Source organism: Uloborus diversus, chromosome 3 (assembly GCF_026930045.1).
Source record: "Uloborus diversus isolate 005 chromosome 3, Udiv.v.3.1, whole genome shotgun sequence".
Lineage (NCBI taxonomy): Eukaryota > Metazoa > Arthropoda > Arachnida > Araneae > Uloboridae > Uloborus > Uloborus diversus.
Genome location: NC_072733.1, coordinates 76325161 through 76343727, shown reverse-complemented (window position 1 = coordinate 76343727; position 18567 = coordinate 76325161). Strand labels below are relative to the sequence as shown.

At 35.1% G+C, this 18567-nt stretch overlaps 1 protein-coding gene across 1 annotated transcript in view; it reads right to left on the bottom strand.

Moving 5' to 3' along the window:
- Positions 1 to 1545, bottom strand: part of LOC129218808 (proclotting enzyme-like) — a 49046-nt gene extending 47501 nt beyond the window's left edge. The window contains exon 1 of the mRNA XM_054853129.1: positions 1470 to 1545. Within this exon, the coding sequence (XP_054709104.1) occupies positions 1470 to 1545 (76 nt within the window). The remainder of the gene's footprint in view (positions 1 to 1469) is intronic.
- Between the last annotated feature and the right edge of the window lie 17022 nt (positions 1546 to 18567).

Here is an 18567-nt window from a genome sequence, read left to right as displayed (position 1 = left end):
TGTAGTTATTCAGTAGTACTTAATAACATTCTAAACTACTGGGCTTATACATTTTTCTTTTTAGTTTTTTTGGTTTTTACGCAGTCGGGTTTTTTGTTTTTATTCAATAATTTTTTATTTTAGAAAATGTTTGCTCGTGCTCGTTTCTTTCGGAAAGATTTTGAAGGATTTCAAACTGATATGATATTGAACATTTCAGATATTTTTGTTGAAATCAAAGTCAAAATAGTTATTTAATATAATATAAAGATTTAGTTACACTTAGAATTTAGAGAAAAGACTTGACAGATATTTTTTAATGAGCAACTTCTGGAGAAAAATTAAAATTTGAACTAAAATCCCTTTGCAAATTAAATCAAAAATGATAGAATGTATCCAGTAAATGCTTGAGCTTTATCTACAAAAACGATAAGCATTTTAAATACGATTACCAGGGCTCGAAAGTAGATGACAATTTTTTTTTTTTTTTTTTTTTTTTGTATTTTCTGGAGTTTTTCTCGTAGTAAAATATTTGATTCTTACGGTATTTTTAACGTTTTTAGGCATTTTTTTCATATTTCAGGGCATTTTTCTATCTTTTAGCTATTTTCTTTAAATTTTTGATCAAAATGAAGTTTGATTTATTTAATAAAGTTAAGAATTCTCAACCAAAATGTCTTCAGTGTTAATTTTCAAGCATAGTAAAATCTTCTAAGTAAATGTGCCGTCTTATCAGAGGAAGTAGATAGTCTTCATTATTCGTTTTAAAAAGGGAAATATACTATACGAGGAATGAAAAAAATACACACCTTCACAAAAGAAAGAGAATAAAAAAGCTAGCATATTGAAAGTCCTGATTCGTAGGGCCGATCTAGGGCTTTAGACAGATCAGGGGTACTGGGTGCAATCATTTTCCTTGAATTAGAATTTTGACTTTTGATTGTGTGTCTTTATGAATACTGAAAAGCATTATTATTTTCTTGAAGTGCCTTTGAGAGCTTTATTTTGAGTAAAATGCCCGAATGCTTAACCACTAAATTCTCGCTTTTGCATCAGTCAGTAAGAAATTTAGGTGAAAATGTATATTCAACTCATGGTTGTGTGGAGCAAGAATTTCAGCAGTAAACCATTTTCTGTCACACAACGTATTGGTAGAGAAAAACATATCAAAGTAGTTGAAGCTTAGAAAAAACACTCAGTTCCATCTTAACTTCTGATTCAAAAGACAAATATTTAAATTATTTTCAATGGAAATTTGACATTATGTCATAAGTGCATTTTTCAAAATTTTGACACCATTTTTGCAATACGAACTACTTTGTTGCATCATTATTGGTGTATTTTTAGAGCATTATTAGGGTTTTTTTAGGTCATCCACTTCCGGGCCCTAATAATTACTTCTGTAATACAAATTCTGTGTGTTGTTACTTGCACAAATAAATTTCATATTGATGCGCAGATCTGTGAAAAAAGAACAAATGGTAACTTACTTTCTTGAGAGACCGGTATGGAATGAATACAAAACATCGAACAAGCAAATGTCAAAATAGCATGCCAATACCTCATGTTTACCGTAGTGCTGATGCTAATATTCCTGCATAAAAACGGTTGTTTTAATGATTGTATGAATTAGTTCTAAAAAATAGGCATTTTTGTATTGAAAATTTAATAAAATAAAATATGTAAACCAGTGCTAAAATCAAGAGTAGCGAACTCAAAGGGAGGAATGATGGAGCTACAGCCCCTTCCGAAATTTTCAAAAAAAAATTTTTTTTAATTATGTCAATTTATTTTCATTCCTTTGTTTAAGCATGTCACGAAAAAAAAATTCGTAATTGAAAACAATATATAAGGGATAAAATTAAGAGAAAGAAGAAAAGAAAAAAATTCAACTCTGCATTTAGGCATTTTTTCTTTTTTAAGGGGTATAACTCCCCTCTCTCCCCAGTTTTTGGAAAAGTGTTCATAGCAGTCTTGTAAAATTAAAAAATGAAAACTTTCGCAGTTTGAAAGTTTTAAAGAAGAAAAAATGAAAAAATTAATAAAATGTGACAAGAGTAATTTTCCGTAAAGCATTTTTACAAAAGGTGCAATCCTTTAAAATTTAATTGACGAGTATGCGAGAATCTACAGGGTGTTCCGTTTTAACCTGCAAGACCTTTATTTTCGCAACCGTTAGTCTTAGATGTATACTTATAATTGCAAAAATGTTCAAAATCAGATGTAGAGTTAAAATATTGAAAGTTTCAAGCAAAAATAAAAATGAGCCAAAGAATACAAAATTTAACTTTTTATACGGGTCCCAGGTCCCCTAACTAATATTTAGAGAAATAATCTCTATTGCAAACTATTATTGACGCAAAAAAACTTGAAATTTGTTCGACCAAAACTCAAGGAGACATTCGAGTTTAAAGTTTTAAGGGACCATACAAAAGATGAGATTGGAACTTAGAGCCTTTTCAGAAGAATGACAGGTCATCGAAGTAAAAAAAAAAAAAAGTGTTTATCATTTCTTTTGCTATTTAAAAATAAACGCTAATGTTATGCCATGACACGCAAAAGCACACTACAAAGCCTCGAACAATTTGAAAAAACCACACTCTGTGCACACATAAAATTTTAAACCCTTGTTAACCGCTACATCTTCCCCCAAAAATTGTTATTGATGGCGAGTGTAAAGTGGTGCAAGTCACAAAACGCTGCGTTTCATAACTCGGTGAATATTGGTCGTACTAATGTCAAACTTTTTCTGTTGGAATGGTTTTTCAATGGAGAAAATTTCAATAAATATAAGTAAGGGGATCTGGGTATAAAAAGTTAAAGTTTGTATTTTTCGACTCATTTTTATTTTTACTTCAAACTTTCAATATCTTAACTTTGCATATGATTTTAAACATTTTTGTAATTTGAAGTATAGGACTAACGGTTGCGAAAATAAAGGTCTTGCAGGCTAAAAGGGAACACCCTGTATATTATTAACATTATCTAAGTACCACCGACATGTAAGTTTCAAACATTTTTTTAAATGAAAAACGGCTCACTTCAATTTTAAAAAAAATAGATAAATAAACAGGAGAGCTTCATTAAGGCCGTCGACATAATTATGAGTCTTCATTATTTTTATCAAAATATTATCGCAAAAATCATGGCAAAGTGGAGAAAAACGCATATACTGCCGAAAACATTTCAAATAAAAGAAAAGTTTAGACAGAAAGTGAGAGAATTAAAACACTGTAATGAAAGGTCCCTGGAAATGTTTAAAGGTAAACTAAAGTAAAATCAAACGTTATTAAGAAAATTCAGGAGGCATTATAAAGCACAAGAGATGGTAGTAAAATTACAAAGTCATTAGATATTCATTTGAATGTGAAGCAGTAAACTGCTACAAAACCATTACTTTTCATTCTGCAAAGTTTATTTCTTCCATACACACAAATTATTTCAATACACAATACTTACTTACAAGTAGTAAATAAAATTTTTTTTTACCTGAACAAGTTGCTTACATTAAGTAGTTATCATAAAAATTGCAACGAGTGCCCCGATTGCTGCTTCGTTTATACTGACAATGTGAGATAGGAGCGAGTAAGAAAACGAATAGCTGTTCATTTCAAAATAGAAATACCATGCATTCGGTCGTCATTTCTACTGGTTAACACAAAATACATTCACGTGTTTAAATGTCATCCGCTACAGAATTTTCTCTCTTTTACGCAAATGAAATGAAATAAGTTGCTTCATTTGGTGTAAAGAGCGGCAATATTGACGTTTTTTACTATTTAAAAACGTGCAACTCAAACAGACGCAAATTGGTGAGGATGGGAAGTAAAACTATCGAGTTAATGCTCATGAAAAAAAAGAAATAATATGAAAGTATTTAACACACGTTTCTAATGCGGAATTTTCTAGCTTAGTTAGGATTCATTTACGAAAATGATACTTCTTTCAGATGTGATATTAAGAAAAGTACGGGATTGAAACTCAATTATGGGAAAGCATTCTAATACATTATTTAAGAAAAAGAAGAAATATATAATAAGATTTTCTCCTTTTTTATTTCCCTTTTAAACTTGATATATGTACCTGCGTATTTGCGGGTCTGTCAGTAACATCGTAGCTCCTAAACGGATGAACCGATTCTTTTTTTTTTTTTCTTTTCTTTTTTTTTGCTGGAAAGGTGACTTACAGAGAATGGGAATTTATCATACTCAAATAAACTTTTCTGTATTTTTGTTGTTGTTACATAGTTTTATTACTTGAACACATTTTAAAGTTTACTTTAAATATGAATTAAACACATTAAACGTTAAGTACCTTCTGATCGATGCAATAACTAGTTAAAAATATAATTATTTAACATTTAGTAACTCCGCCTTATGCTGCTATCACGGCTTGGATGCGGCGTAGCATGATTTCAATGCATGGTATTGCTACTTCTTGCAGTCTCTAAATGTTTTTTTCTTTATTAAGACTATTTCTATAAGCTTGGTTCTCACTAAAAAGTATGGAACAAAATAAACGAAATGCTTTCTTGATTACAACACTCAATAATCGCAGTTAATCTTAAAATCTTCATATTAAGGTTAATTCTAAAGCGGCCAATAAAATTTAAATTAAAAATTTAGCGAAGAAGAAATATAGGCATGGTAAAATCTATTCGTACAAATTTGTATACCGCCGCATTTTGTGTAAAATTAGCTCCTGACGTATATGTGCCCTATTTTCGTTGAAATTTTATTGATGAAATATAATTTAAAATGTAATCGCTAAAATTTTCAGAATTAAAATATTAATATTTTTTATAAACTCTGAAATTAACTTTGGGTGTCATCGACCAGATGGGTGTCACCTGGGGCAAACCACCCCTTCTCAAGAACTTGGATTTAGAAAAAAAGCCTTTTTTCTCTCAAGTTATAGCTTTCAAAAATTGAAAGCAAACGATTTGATCAATATCTATTTGTTAAACATTAAAAAGGGGCAAATTACACATAATCCTTTTCAAATTTTTTAAAAGAGATTTTTAAGTCATCTCACTTTTTAACTCCTAACTATTAAAAAATTTGATTTTTAAATTGAATTTCTAACGTTGTATGCGTCTTGGGTTTACAATAAAAAACAAACTGCGAAATTGTCATAAAAAAGGAATTAATATTTCAATCTCTGTTTAGAGGTTTTCCCCCTTCCCCTGAAAGGAGAGAGAGAGTTGAAAAAATACAACTTAAAAAAAAATTTTTTTTAATCCGGAGTCGGAGTTGGAGTCGGGTGCTTCAAAAATCAAGGAGTCGGAGTCGGGCATTTTCCTTCCAACTTCGCAGCCCTGCCTATTACGCGATTCAGGCCATGTAAAATAAGCAAGAATACAGTGAATTAGGAAGCCATTTGCACAAGATCAGAGCGTTTGCTCCTTTGTCTTGACTCTGTTTTTCAAGTAATTAGAGTACTATAATCATGATTTTAAGAAGAAATCATTATATTTTAGATAAATTTTGATTATGCCTTCAAAGTAATTACCTTTTCACGTTTTTAATTTGGTTGCTCAAAGGGTATATTAAATTCAAACTTTATTTTTTTACATCGTATTATACACCGCCTCGGATTATACGAAGCTTTTTTTTTCTTCAATCCCATTTTAGAACCTGCAGATTTTAAGCCGCCCGCGGATAATACGCAGGAAAATATGGTTCAGGGAAATTTCAAATTTTGCCCCAAAAAATTTTTTTTCCATTTTTTCCTCAGGGAATTTTGTACCTTGAGTTCTAATCTTCGTTTTTATCGATGTTACTTGAAAAAAAAAAATGTAAAAGTTTTGAGGCAAAATGACGCTGGCAATAAAATAAAAAAAGCGGTCCAAAAGAAAAACAAAAAAAATCCGCGGACGCCAATTTTGCCCCTCAGTAGTTCCAAAGAAAAAATTTCCTAGGGTGAACAGGAATTATGCACAAATTTAACGGGAGAAGAACATTTTCCTGCTTCTAAAGCACAAGCCTGCGGATGGTAGTGCCAATTAGGAAAATCGTTTTTTAATCGAAAAGTCTTTTCAGCTACGAATAAAACGTAGTCACCATTTTTGGTCATTCATAAGATGGAAGTAGACACGATGCTTAAATGCCTAAGTTTCCAAGTTTCCAAAAACAAAGCAGAATTGGATGTTTTTTTTTAACTGCAAACTAATGAAAACAACGCAAAATGTGCTGCAACTTGTTTTTTTTTTTTTTTTAATTTTATTTTAAATATGTAATTTTCTTGAGAAATGAAACATTTTGTTCTTAAAACTTAATCTTATCCTCATTGCCTTGGACGCAAATGTGCTAAAAACTTTTCAACTGAATTGTAGTTTTATGAAGATTTATTATTTTTAAATTGCTGCAAATTCAAAAAGTTATTTCTTAATTTTTGTCGTAGCTGCCATATTTGGTCATTCCCAAGATGGCAGTACACAAGACTTTTTAAGTGCCTAAGTTTCCGAAAATGGCATTGGATATTTATTGCAATGCAAACTATTGATAACAACGCAAAATGTGCCCTTTTTCCGGGTAATTCATAATTATTTTCTGGAAAAATGCGAAATTTTTTCTCCAGAACATTTTTTTTATTCTAATTGATTTAGATGCTTAGGTGCTAAAAACTGACTATTTTGTCTAAAATTGTAGTTTCTTAAGGATAAATTATTATTTGTAACTACTTTTATGCTACAAATTCAAAAATCTACTCATTATCTTAAACTTTTTACTTAGTCGCCATATTTGGTCGTTTGCGAGATGGAAGTAGACAAAAATTTACAAAAATATAATTCGATGTTTATCTCAACGTCTATTGAAAGTAAATGTGCAAAAAAGAACATTTTTAATTTTAATGCAAGCAGCAAGCATCCTTTATATGCAAAAGGGAAAAAAAATTGATTATTGGCATTGACCTATGATCGACGGATGTTGCCTTTTGTTAGAATGCATTATATGGTATGCCCATCGATGCAACAAATTAATCATATTTATACTGAAAAATAACTTTGTACTGTGCTCAATATGTTTTGTGTTACATACTAATAAGAAAATAAAAAGAATCGTAAACCAAAAGCGGAGAAAGATTGCCGCCGATTACAGCAAAACGCTAATATGCATGACATGTGGCATCAAAAAAACGTTAAAATAAATTGAAAGTATTTTGTTTTTAACAAATAGTAAGCAAATTAAAACAATTTGAACAAAATGTTTTTTAAAAAAACCTTAAATTGTGACAGATTTTTTTTTTTTTAAACCAAGTGTTTTTTTTTTTTTTTTTTAATTTTATTTTGCAAGTGGAAAAGTTTCAGTTCTTATTACGCGTTGCTACTTTGAACAATTTTGGCTATTTTGAAAATACTGTTACTTAAACTTAATTTTGAATGAAGCGAGTAACCTGGAAAGTCGGGGAATTTTTTTTTAACCAAAAGTGTATGAACCCTGTACTTTTTTCAAATCCTCTTCCTAAAACAGTTTGGTGTTCTCCCATTTGGTTCAAAAATTTCTCCACGGGGGGCTTCCGCCCAACTGACCGGAAACACGATTGACCAATCGGGTGTCTTCCAACTCTACGTTGGGTTTAAAGGGAGGGGCTTAGGTGCTCGGACATTCAAGGCTGTTTTCAAGAGTAAATTTCTAAGCTTAACAATCTGGCGCCTTAGCTTGGCGCAATTTTTAGCACCATTCGGGGTTCCGGGCGTGGGTTGTCATTGAAAAGTTCAACGTGGTATAGAAGAGAGCAACCGGGATAGCACCATTCGGGATTCGGGAGGGGGGGGGGGGGGTCCTTTTGAAAAGTTCCACGTGGTGAAACTAGGTGCACGTGCCTATGCAAAATTTGAAAGTTCATTGAGAGCAACCGTCAGGGTAGCAGACTGGAAATAACATTCGGCTCAGGCATCCAGTTCCAGGGAAAACCGGTGTCTTCAATTTATTAAAAAAACACCCTAGTAATAAAATATTAATTAATTCCAAGGAAAATAATAAACATTTATAGTTTATTTTCAACTGAAAAATTAAGTATAATGACTTTATTAATTATTTGTTCAAATTAAAAAATCAAATGCTGATTTAAATAATGATCTGCTTTATTAAACCGATAAATAATATTTTGTTAAAAAAGAGCAAATAATAACTTTTTTAAAATAGCTAATTTTAGCGTTCATTGAATGATTGATCAGGAACTTGGAAGCTATTTTCTCTAAATTTTTCTGAATAACAGTTGTAAATAATTGATAATTAGTTTGTAATAATTGATAATTAGTATTATGCACGTAATCAGTTGTGCATTTCAGCAAAATTCAGCGGGGGGAGGAGGGGGGGGGTCGTATTTGACAACTTTGTCAACTAACTTTAAAATATATTTTCATCTCGAAAACCGCGTTTCTCATCTCATATGCTTCTAAGTTCCAAATAAAGTTCAGTATTACTAGCCGATCGGATCAAAATATTCACTTTTGAATGTAGCAGAGAATACTTGTGCGCTTAGAGATGAACACCCCTGCAAAAGTCCCTCATTTGTGTTTGACTTTTTTAAAAAATTCAGTAAAAAGAAAAAATGATCTTAAAAAAAATTGTATTGTACTTTTTGTAGAATGTGCAGAAAGAAGTTTACAACTCGTATTAATTTATAAACACAAGCGTTTAGTAAGCCGCACTTACATTGTATGAACCTCAATAATTTTATTTATATTTTTGCAAAAGGGCAAAACTTGGTGGGGTGCATGGGTTCAAATGCCATTTTTTTTTCAAACATATAGTAACTTTTTTCAAACAAAACACTCTCTCTCTCCCACTCATTAAAGCAGCTCCAGCTTCCACTTTCGGAGAGGTCATTATTAGCATATAATAGACAAAATAAAAATGAAAAAATCAGGAGAATTGCGTTATATTAAATGACTAACTATGGGCATGGTTTAGGGTTTTTTTTAACTTAGATTGTTTTTGAACTGTGATGTTACAGTTCTGGTTCTTGGTAAAAACTAATTCTCATAGTGTTAGAGCTTTGCACTCTAGCTGTGAAATTTTCATTCATTTTCAACAACGAGTCATACATTTTTCTGACATAAATTGAAATGCACTGGTTTGACCAGTTACCAGTTATGGTCGCTCTGGCTTAGTAATGGTTGCGCCATACACAGAAATTTTTGGGTCCGTCACACATAACTTTTACGGTCCCTCCTCCCATATTGTTAACTCCTATGGTGCTAAATATATTTCACCCCCCCTTTTAAAAATTTCGAGCCCCCCCCCCCCCCCCGCCCTGTACACGCCCCTGAGTTACGGGTCAGGGCCATACTAAAAACTAAAACTGGTCATGCTCGCTGAGTTCAATTATTTTCAGGAAATACACAAAAAGTATGTTAAAACTTATTTTTTTAGCAACATCATCAAATTTCTAGTAACTAATTCCAGCGTATTTAAATTAAAAATTGGATAAATGACCCACATTTTTATTAAGCACTTTTATTACTTGGCCTGGTTGCCACGGAAAAATCTGAGGCCTGCTTTCGCTTATATCTCAGCTACTAAACCATTTTGGGATTTTGGGATTTCACTTAATGATTTGCTTAATTTAAAGGTACAGCTTAACGCTGAAAAATTAAAACTCAAAAATAAAATTATTTTTTCGGTTACGCTGGAAAACAGCAAATTTCATGCACTTTCCCCATTAAATATTTGAATATAAAATCCATTCTTACAAATTTTGTTGCCTTGCAACAGTATTGTTAATAGCAATCATAATGACTATTTTGAATCAAGGCTTCACTGGAGCAAGAATGAAATTTATTCACTGTCGTTGCTTTTTTAGAGTTTTTATCCTCATCCATGCCAATAACCGATAACAGGGCTAAGTAAAGAGACATACAAGGTTCTTCATCACAAAACGTATGTTATGAACCATTCTTTTGCTTATATCTCAGCACTTAGACCACTTCGAGACTTGGGAATTTCACTAAATGATTTGTTTAATCTTAAGGTACAACTTAACGCTAAATAAAAATTTCATTTAAAAACGAAAATCTTCAAAATAACGGATTAAAAAAAAACTAAGTACTTCACATGATGCACTCAAAAGGACAAAAAAACTTTTTTGGTTCAGAAAGGCAATTATATAAGAAAGGACAAAGTATTCCTGTAGTTTTCAATTATTCCAAGAAAAAGACTTTACTAACGAAGAAAAGAGCGCTCAAGTCATTTCAAATCAAACTTTCCCATTAAGAAAAATATGCATGTTTTAACCCTCAAATTTATGATTGAAAGCTAGAAAATGATAAAACATTCTCTACATGACTTGAGTCGTACTTCTCTTCGTTTGTGAACAGGGCCGATCCTAGCAGGTGTGCAGAGTGTGCGCCGCACAAGGGCGGCAAAAACAAGAGGCGGCCGCAGGCCGCTTCATATAGTTTTTATAACCAAGCAAAGTTCCTCAAGAATTTCTCACAAGATAACTTATAATAAGTAGAATAAATATGCTGATTTTTAAATGTTCAATTGTCAAAGTATGTGTCGATTTCCCGACAGCATAACATAGTTTAAGAAAAATAGAATATTAGGGAACATTGTGTTGGTTCATTGTCCATTAATGTCTACTCTTAACAACATGCTTCATTTGGTTGCAAATTTTGTGACAGAACCGGTAATCAGGCATGGATACAGGGGAGAGGAAAGGCCTTCTTCTGAAGCATGAAATGGTGCCGTCTAAAAGGAGCACCGAGGGCGGTCACTAATGTTTACCCTCCAAGCTTTTATAGACCTAAACAATGAAGACATATATTTAAATTTTATAAGACATTTTATTTAAATTATTAAAAAAAAACTATACTGATTAGATACTCTCGCAAGCATTTCAAACAACAAACTATGTATCAAACTCTGTGTTTAACAATCGAGGTGCGTGGAGAGAAAGTGGAAAATTGCGACTCCCATGAGAGTAACATATATGAATGACGAACAAAAATGTTGTACTTTTCCCCCTTTACGACAATTTTTCTGATTAAAATCTTGAATGAGCTGCCCGGTTTCAGATCAGGTAAGAGGACAGGGCCCTTACCCCGGGAAGCAAATTTAAATGTAGCTCCTAAACGAAGATCCAAAAGGATGCCATGACCTCCTTGACGAAACTAAAGAAGGCTTAAAATGGCGTTTCTAGGATTTTACTTTCAGAAAATTTCGCTGGTTGAACCATCGATCTTAAAAACCCAATTAAATCTCTGATTGATCTCTCCCACCTTAACTTAATCAAACATAGCCTAAAAATGTTGGCTCCGAAATCCAAAACGTGTTTTCAGACGACAGCCCTTCATATCATCAAAAGTCATATAAAATTGCCTTGGCCTTTTTCGAAATTTTTGCGCTGGAGGACCCCAAAATCCATTCCCAAACATTACTACCAAAGACAGTCTCAATTAGCATCTTTAGAGAAGCCCCTAATTCCAACCCCTCTCACTTAACGTATTGAAAAACAAACTAAATTGCGTTTTTCAAACATTAGTTTCAAAAACTTTTGGGGAAAGACCCCGGATCCCCCTTTTCTCCAACGCAATAACTATACCTGAAAATTTCGTTTTTAGACGGTTCCGTGAAGCTACAGCTTCCCGCCTAAACTAACCTGAAATTGACTTCAGTTTCAAAAACACAGTTCGTGAGGGCACACTGAACCTCCGCCCGCTCTTCGTCCCATCGTTATCAAACAATGCTTAAAATCCGATTTTGGGACTTATTTTTCTAAAGAATTCAGGAGGAGAACTGCCAGGCTTATATGACTTTTTACGGTGCTAGGGCATATCCATCAATCGTCGAGGTGAGGTGGACAAAAGTCTATAGTTATATTTTTCAGATATTAATGTTGAAAAATATCCGAGCCGTAGAAGCTTCCCAGTTTTGTTAACGTCACCAAAGATAATATAAAATTGCGATTTTAGAAATATCCGCTTAAGAGCTCCAAAACCCTTCCTTCCCAAAAATAGCCTATAATGGATTTCAATTCCGAAGAATATCTTGGTTCGGAATATTTTCACGTTTCCCCTATTGTTTTCAAATCTAGTCAAAAACGGGTGCTTGAAAAAATAGTGCCGAGAAATTACCGGAGGATAGCCGTCAGATCCCCTGCCGTCACCAAAGACGGCCTAGATTTGCGTTTTAAACTTATATTTCAAAATCTTTCGATGGGAGACGATTGAATCTCCCTCCCTCTTGCAACGTCAACAAAGGTAACCCAAAATTTCGGGTTTAAAATTTCTGTTTAGGAGATTTTTCGGGAAGAACGCCGATCCTTCCTAAGCTACGGTCTTAAAAAATACCTTCAAATTGATTTCAATTTTGAAAGAATTATAGGAAAGAACTGCAACATTACTTTCACCTAAAATCTCGAAAAAATTCCTAAAACTGCGATATTTGACGTCAATTTCGAAAATTTCTCCATGTACCTTGAATATAATTGACTCTTTTGTCCCTGCAACCAAACACAACTAAAGATTAACTAAAAATATTTTTCATACGCCAATTTCGACAATTTTCTTGGAGCAATCCTCCTCCCCTGAACCCCTGACACCTTCCCCCACGCTTCCCATTCCTCCGTTTCTTCTCTGATGTCACCGAAGAAAGACCATAAAATGCGTTTTTACGACTAGTAAATTTTAGTATCTATTACTTTCTTCAAAGATATAAATTGTACCTAAGAAGTTTCTTATTATAAAAAATTTCTTCTTTTTTATAAGATCATTCTTCTGCTCCCCCCCTCCCCTTTTTAAATTCGAACTTGGCATAGAAATTTAAAGAAAGATTTATACAGACGTTAAAGATTAGTCAAAATATGCAAATTACACTTGAGGGGCGGCCCATTAGGTCTTTGCACACGGGCGGCCGACACCCTAGGATCGGCCCTGTTTGTGAAGCCTTTTTTTTAGAATAATGGAAAACTACACGGATACTTAAATTGTCTTTTCTGACCCGGAAAAGTTATTTTGTCCTTTTGAGTGCATTATGAAAAGTGCTTACTTAGTATTTTAAAAAAAATCTGTTACTAATCGCATTTTTCAAAAGCGATTTTTGACAAATCGCTTTCAAAAGGTTCGCTTGAATCAGGGCTGCGGAGTCGGAGGGAAAATGGCCGACTCCGACTCCTAGATTTTTTTAAATCTATTTATTTATTATTATTTTCTTTTCAATCCACTCCCCCTAATGGGAAGGGGGAAAACCTCAAAATGTAGATTGAAATACTAATTCCTTTTTAGGAAAATTTAGCGCTGTATTTCATTGCTAACCTAAGATGCATACAACGTTAGAAACTAAACTTGAATATCAAGTTTTCCAATGGTTCAGATTTTATAAGTAAGAATATTTTAAAATCCCATGCTTTAAAATAATTGAAAAGAACTAATTTGCTGTATCATAATATATATTTGTGTCATAAATAATCCTGCATTTATCTTAGTCACAAATACAAACCCCAGTTGCTTAAAATATCATTACAAATTAGAATTTATTGAGGTGATTTGCTGCTACTCATCGGTAACTTATAAGCAATTCTATCGATAAAATTGTGAAATGAAGTTTGAAACATTGTCAAATGCTTTCACTTTTTGTTATTAAGTTCAAATTAAACTTTGATTACAAAGACTAATTCTTAATAGGTTTGTTTTTAATCAATATTTAATATTTCATAAAGTGTAAAAATTAGAAGTTAAAATACTACAAAATTTAAAATGCAAGTGCTTTTCTTTTTACATTACATCCAGGATTTTATGTAAAAAAAGTAGCAGTTAATGTAAACTAGCAATAAATTAATGTTTTACATCTATTACTAATTAACATTATGGATTTTTTTGTATTTATAGTGTTATATTTGTTTATAATAGTAAAACTAATGTAATGTGTCAGAAGATTTAATAAACATTGAAAAGCAACAAGATTTAAATTTAAGGTCTAAGCATTTTTTTAAACATTTAAATTAATTTAAATGAGAAAAAAATAATGAGTAAGAATTTTAATTAATATTGTGATATGCCATTATACTGATACTTTCATTCATTGCATAAAAAATTTTTCTTTGGGAATTTTCGAAGTTTTAAATTTGTTCACTATGCGGTTGTCGAATGTTGAAGTCGGGGAATGTGAGACAAAGTGAATAAGATGGGCAAAGTGAAATGGTGAAACATTTACTCTGCTGTTAGCACCACCTATCTAGTAATATTTTAACTATGTAGTAAAAAATGTAGCCTATTCTAGCTAAGAAAAAAATAACTATGAAAATCATAGAATGTGATAACACAAGCAATTTTCGAAAAATGATTCTCATATTGTAATATTGTTACAAATCCTGTAAATAGTAATTATTGTAGTAACGTAACCTGTAAATAGTTTCCCGTAATGAATATACAACCCCTTTTTCATATGGCTAAAATATACGACCCCTATTCCCTTTTTGTTCATTGATAAAATTTGATAACGGTAAACGCATTTCGAGAAGCGTGTGGAATATTTGAGAAAATTCTTTTCGGTGTATTTAAGCCGTTAGCGATGGATAAACAGTGAGTTTCGATTCAGATTTCGAACTGAGTGTGTGTATTAGCTCTGTTTATAGCGAGGCATTTCGCTGTGTTGTTTTCGTATTTGGAAGTAAATACGTGTGTAAACGTTGAGTTTACGGTGTTGTGTGATAATTGCTGATGAATAATTTAGCAGTTGTTAACGGTTTCTCCTGTACATAGTGTAAATAAATTTCCTGTGTTTTTATCAAGAACTGTGTCTTCATTTCAAGAAAGTGGAAGTCGCACCGAATCCGTTACAATTGGCGCCCAACGTGGGGCTTCTTCTGGACTTTCTTGGAGTAAGTGTGACTTTGGACATTTTTTCATAAAGACTTTTTTGAATTAGGACTTTATTTTTATGGTGATTACTCGCGCAATGGATGAACAATTAAAACAACTTCTTGACGCAATCACCTCTGTGAAGAGTGATATGGCGGCTAATCAAGAACAATTAAAAAGTGACTTGACTGCAAGTTTTACAGCCAATCAAGAACAATTAAAAAGTGACTTGACTGCAAGTTTTACAGCTAATCAAGAACAATTAAAAAATGATATGGCAGCTAATCAAGAACAATTAAAAAATGATATGGCAGCTAATCAAGAACAATTAAAAAATGATATGGCGGCTAATCAAAACCAATTGAAAAGTGATTTAACGGTGCTGAAAAATGACCTAGTTTCTAACCAAGAGGAAATTAAAAACGATCTTACTTCGGTAAAGACTGTGATGGAAAATAAATTTAATGAGATAGAGCATCGAGTTGATGCTATCGAAGAGAAATTTGAAGAAAAATTAAGTTCCGTGGAAGGCCGATGCAATGCTGTAGAAAATAAACTGGAAGAAGAAGATAGAAAATTTCATCAACTTAAAGAAGACATCTTTAAAGACCTGGAAAGGAGATTGGCGACCGCGGAAAGCAGCTCTGTACAGTTTGGCGCTCCCACATCGGTTGCTCGACCGTCCATTAAACTTGCCACATTTGATGGGAAAACTTCGTGGCAGGTTTACAAAACTCAGTTCATGATAGTGGCGGAAGCGAACGGATGGGACTCTGCTACCAAGGCCTGCCATCTTGCAGCATCCCTGAGAGGTGACGCAGCGGACATTCTTCAGAACCTTCCGGACGGCCAGCGCCTGGATTTCGCCGCCCTCACATCTGCGTTGGAGCTTCGCTTCGGTGAGAAGTGCCAGAAAGATTTCAGCCGACTCCAGTTGAAGTCCCGTTTCCAGAGAACCGGAGAAACCCTGCAAGAGCTCGCGGCGGACATCGAAAGACTGTCTCATCTTGCTTTTTGCGACTGTCCTGCGGATGTTCGGGACAACCTGGCACTCAACTACTACATCGACGGGGTTCGAGATCCGGAAATCCAGAAAGCTCTACGGATGGCGGATGTCAAAGACCTGAATTCTGCTGTTGTGTATGCGATGAAGTTGGAGGCCGCCCAGCAAGCAACCCGCAAGGATCGCCATTCGATCCGCGGCGTCAAAACTGATGAGCCTGATCCGGTTTCGTCACGCTTTGCTGAACTGGAAAAGCAAATAAAAGAAATTGCAGGAATCCTCAAAAGGACTTCGGCTCCCAAGGACCAAAATGGACAATCACTTAAGTGTTGGAAATGTGGCGGCGAGGGTCACTTGCGAAGAAACTGTGAAGCTCGCCAAGAAACCAGAGGGAAGAGCACCTCTCCCTCGCAGGTCCAGGAAAACTAAGCCATGGCAATCTCGCGGGGCGGAGGTCGCCAAATTGGAATGAGCCCCATCTTAAAGTTTTCCAGATTTCATCGACGAGTGGCGGCAGTAATGGACTGTTTGTTTACGCATATGTAAACGGGTTTCCCTGCGAACTGATTATTGACACTGGAGCCAATGTTACAATCATTAGAACAGATGTGGCTCGTCAATTTGGACTCAACATTCTATGGACGCCGCCCTGCGTTACCCTCCAAACTGTGACAGGTGACAAGATCGAGATTGAAGGTAAAGTGAACTTAGAAATTGTGTTTGGAAATGCCACTTACCATCATACGGCATTCGTTGCTGCTATCACAGACCCCTTCATTCTCGGATTGGACTTTTTAAAGAAGTATGACTTCAACCTCGACTTCAAGACTAATGAGCTGCACTCGATAAGAGAAGACATAGCCGTCTTTCCCGCAGAAAGTGATGTAAAATCCGCTCATCAAATAATTGCCCAAACAGATTTATCAATTCCCTCAAGGTCAGAATCATTAATACCCGGCTCCATTGAAGAAAGCAATAGTTTTAGATTTGGACTCATTGAATACCCCAACTTAAGCAATAACCCAAAAGGAGTGCTGGTGGCATCTACGCTTGTGGACCTTTCCAAGGATGTAATTCCTGTGAGAGTCGCCAACGTGAGTGAAAGGCCAAGGAATATCCGGAAAGGCGAAGTGTTAGCAACTTGTACTCCCGTAAACTGCATCATTAGAAGAATCAATTCCCCCGAGACTGTGTCTTCTGAGTCCTTGACATCGAAGTTAATTGGGAGTGCACCCTTATCGAAGGATCAAAGAACTGCTGCGGAACAATTGGTGGACGACTTCAAGCATCTGTTTTCATCTACATCGGAGGATGTGGGCCGGACGAATTTAACGCAGCATAGGATCTACACTGGAGAACACCCCCCTATTAAACAGCATCCAAGACGACTACCGTTCGCCAAGAAGGAAGAGGTTGAGACCCTCCTGAAAGAGATGAAGGAGAATGATGTAATCGAACCGTCATCCAGTCCTTGGGCCTCTCCCATCGTCTTGGTCCGAAAGAAAGATGGCTCCACCAGATTTTGTGTCGATTACCGACGGCTGAATGAAATCACCAAGAAAGACAGCTACCCTCTTCCACGGATAGACGACACCTTGGACACTCTTTCCGGACACAAGTGGTTTTCGACCCTGGACTTGAAGAGCGGCTACTGGCAGGTTGAGATACACCCTGATGACCGAGAAAAGACAGCTTTTACAACTGGACAAGGCTTATGGCAGTTTAAAGTGATGCCCTTCGGCCTCTGCAATGCACCAGCTACGTTCGAGCGTCTTATGGAGACAGTGTTAAGAGGACTTTCTTACGAATCCTGTCTGGTCTACTTAGACGATATCATCATCGTGGGACGCAGCTTCGAAGAACATCTGGCAAATCTTAGGAAGGTGCTGCAGAAGCTTAAGGAAGCCAATCTGAAGTTAAGCCCGTCCAAATGTAATTTGTTCCGCCGGGAAGTGAACTACCTTGGTCACATCATCTCTTCTGAGGGTGTGCAAACCGATCCAGAGAAGGTATCTGCGGTCAGGAGTTGGAGTCGTCCCGAAAACATCCATCAGTTGCGAAGTTTCCTGGGGCTCTGCACGTACTACAGGAAGTTTGTGAAGGGTTTTTCCAACATTGCACGACCTTTGCATAAGCTGACGGAGAGCAAGCAAAAGTTTGAATGGTCCAAAGAATGCGAAGATGCATTTCTACGACTGAAGGAGGCTTTAACATCAACGCCTATCCTCGCCTATCCTCAGCCTGAAAAATCCTTCATCCTGGACACTGATGCGAGCAACGAGGGAATTGGATCTGTTTTATCCCAAGAAATTGACGGAAATGAACATGTCATCGCTTACTGGAGCAAATGCTTATCAAAGTCGGAGCGAAATTACTGCGTCACCAGAAAGGAGTTACTGGCCATAGTGAAAGCTATAGAACACTTCCATCATTACCTCTACGGCCGAAAATTTCTGCTTCGGACAGATCATGCCTCGTTAACTTGGCTTTTGAACTTCAAGAATCCAGAAGGCCAGATAGCCAGATGGATACAGCGGCTCCAGGAATATGACATGGAGATCAAGCATCGAAAAGGGTTATCTCACGGTAATGCTGACGCTTTATCAAGGAGACCCTGTCCTGAGAACTGCCACTATTGTTCCCGAATCGAGAAACAGTATGGAACGACTAGCCCTACCGCCTATCAGGTGACAGTGACTCCAACATCATCAGAACCTGATCCATGGAGTGATGACCAAGTTCGAAAAGATCAACTTGAAGACCCCGACATAAAACC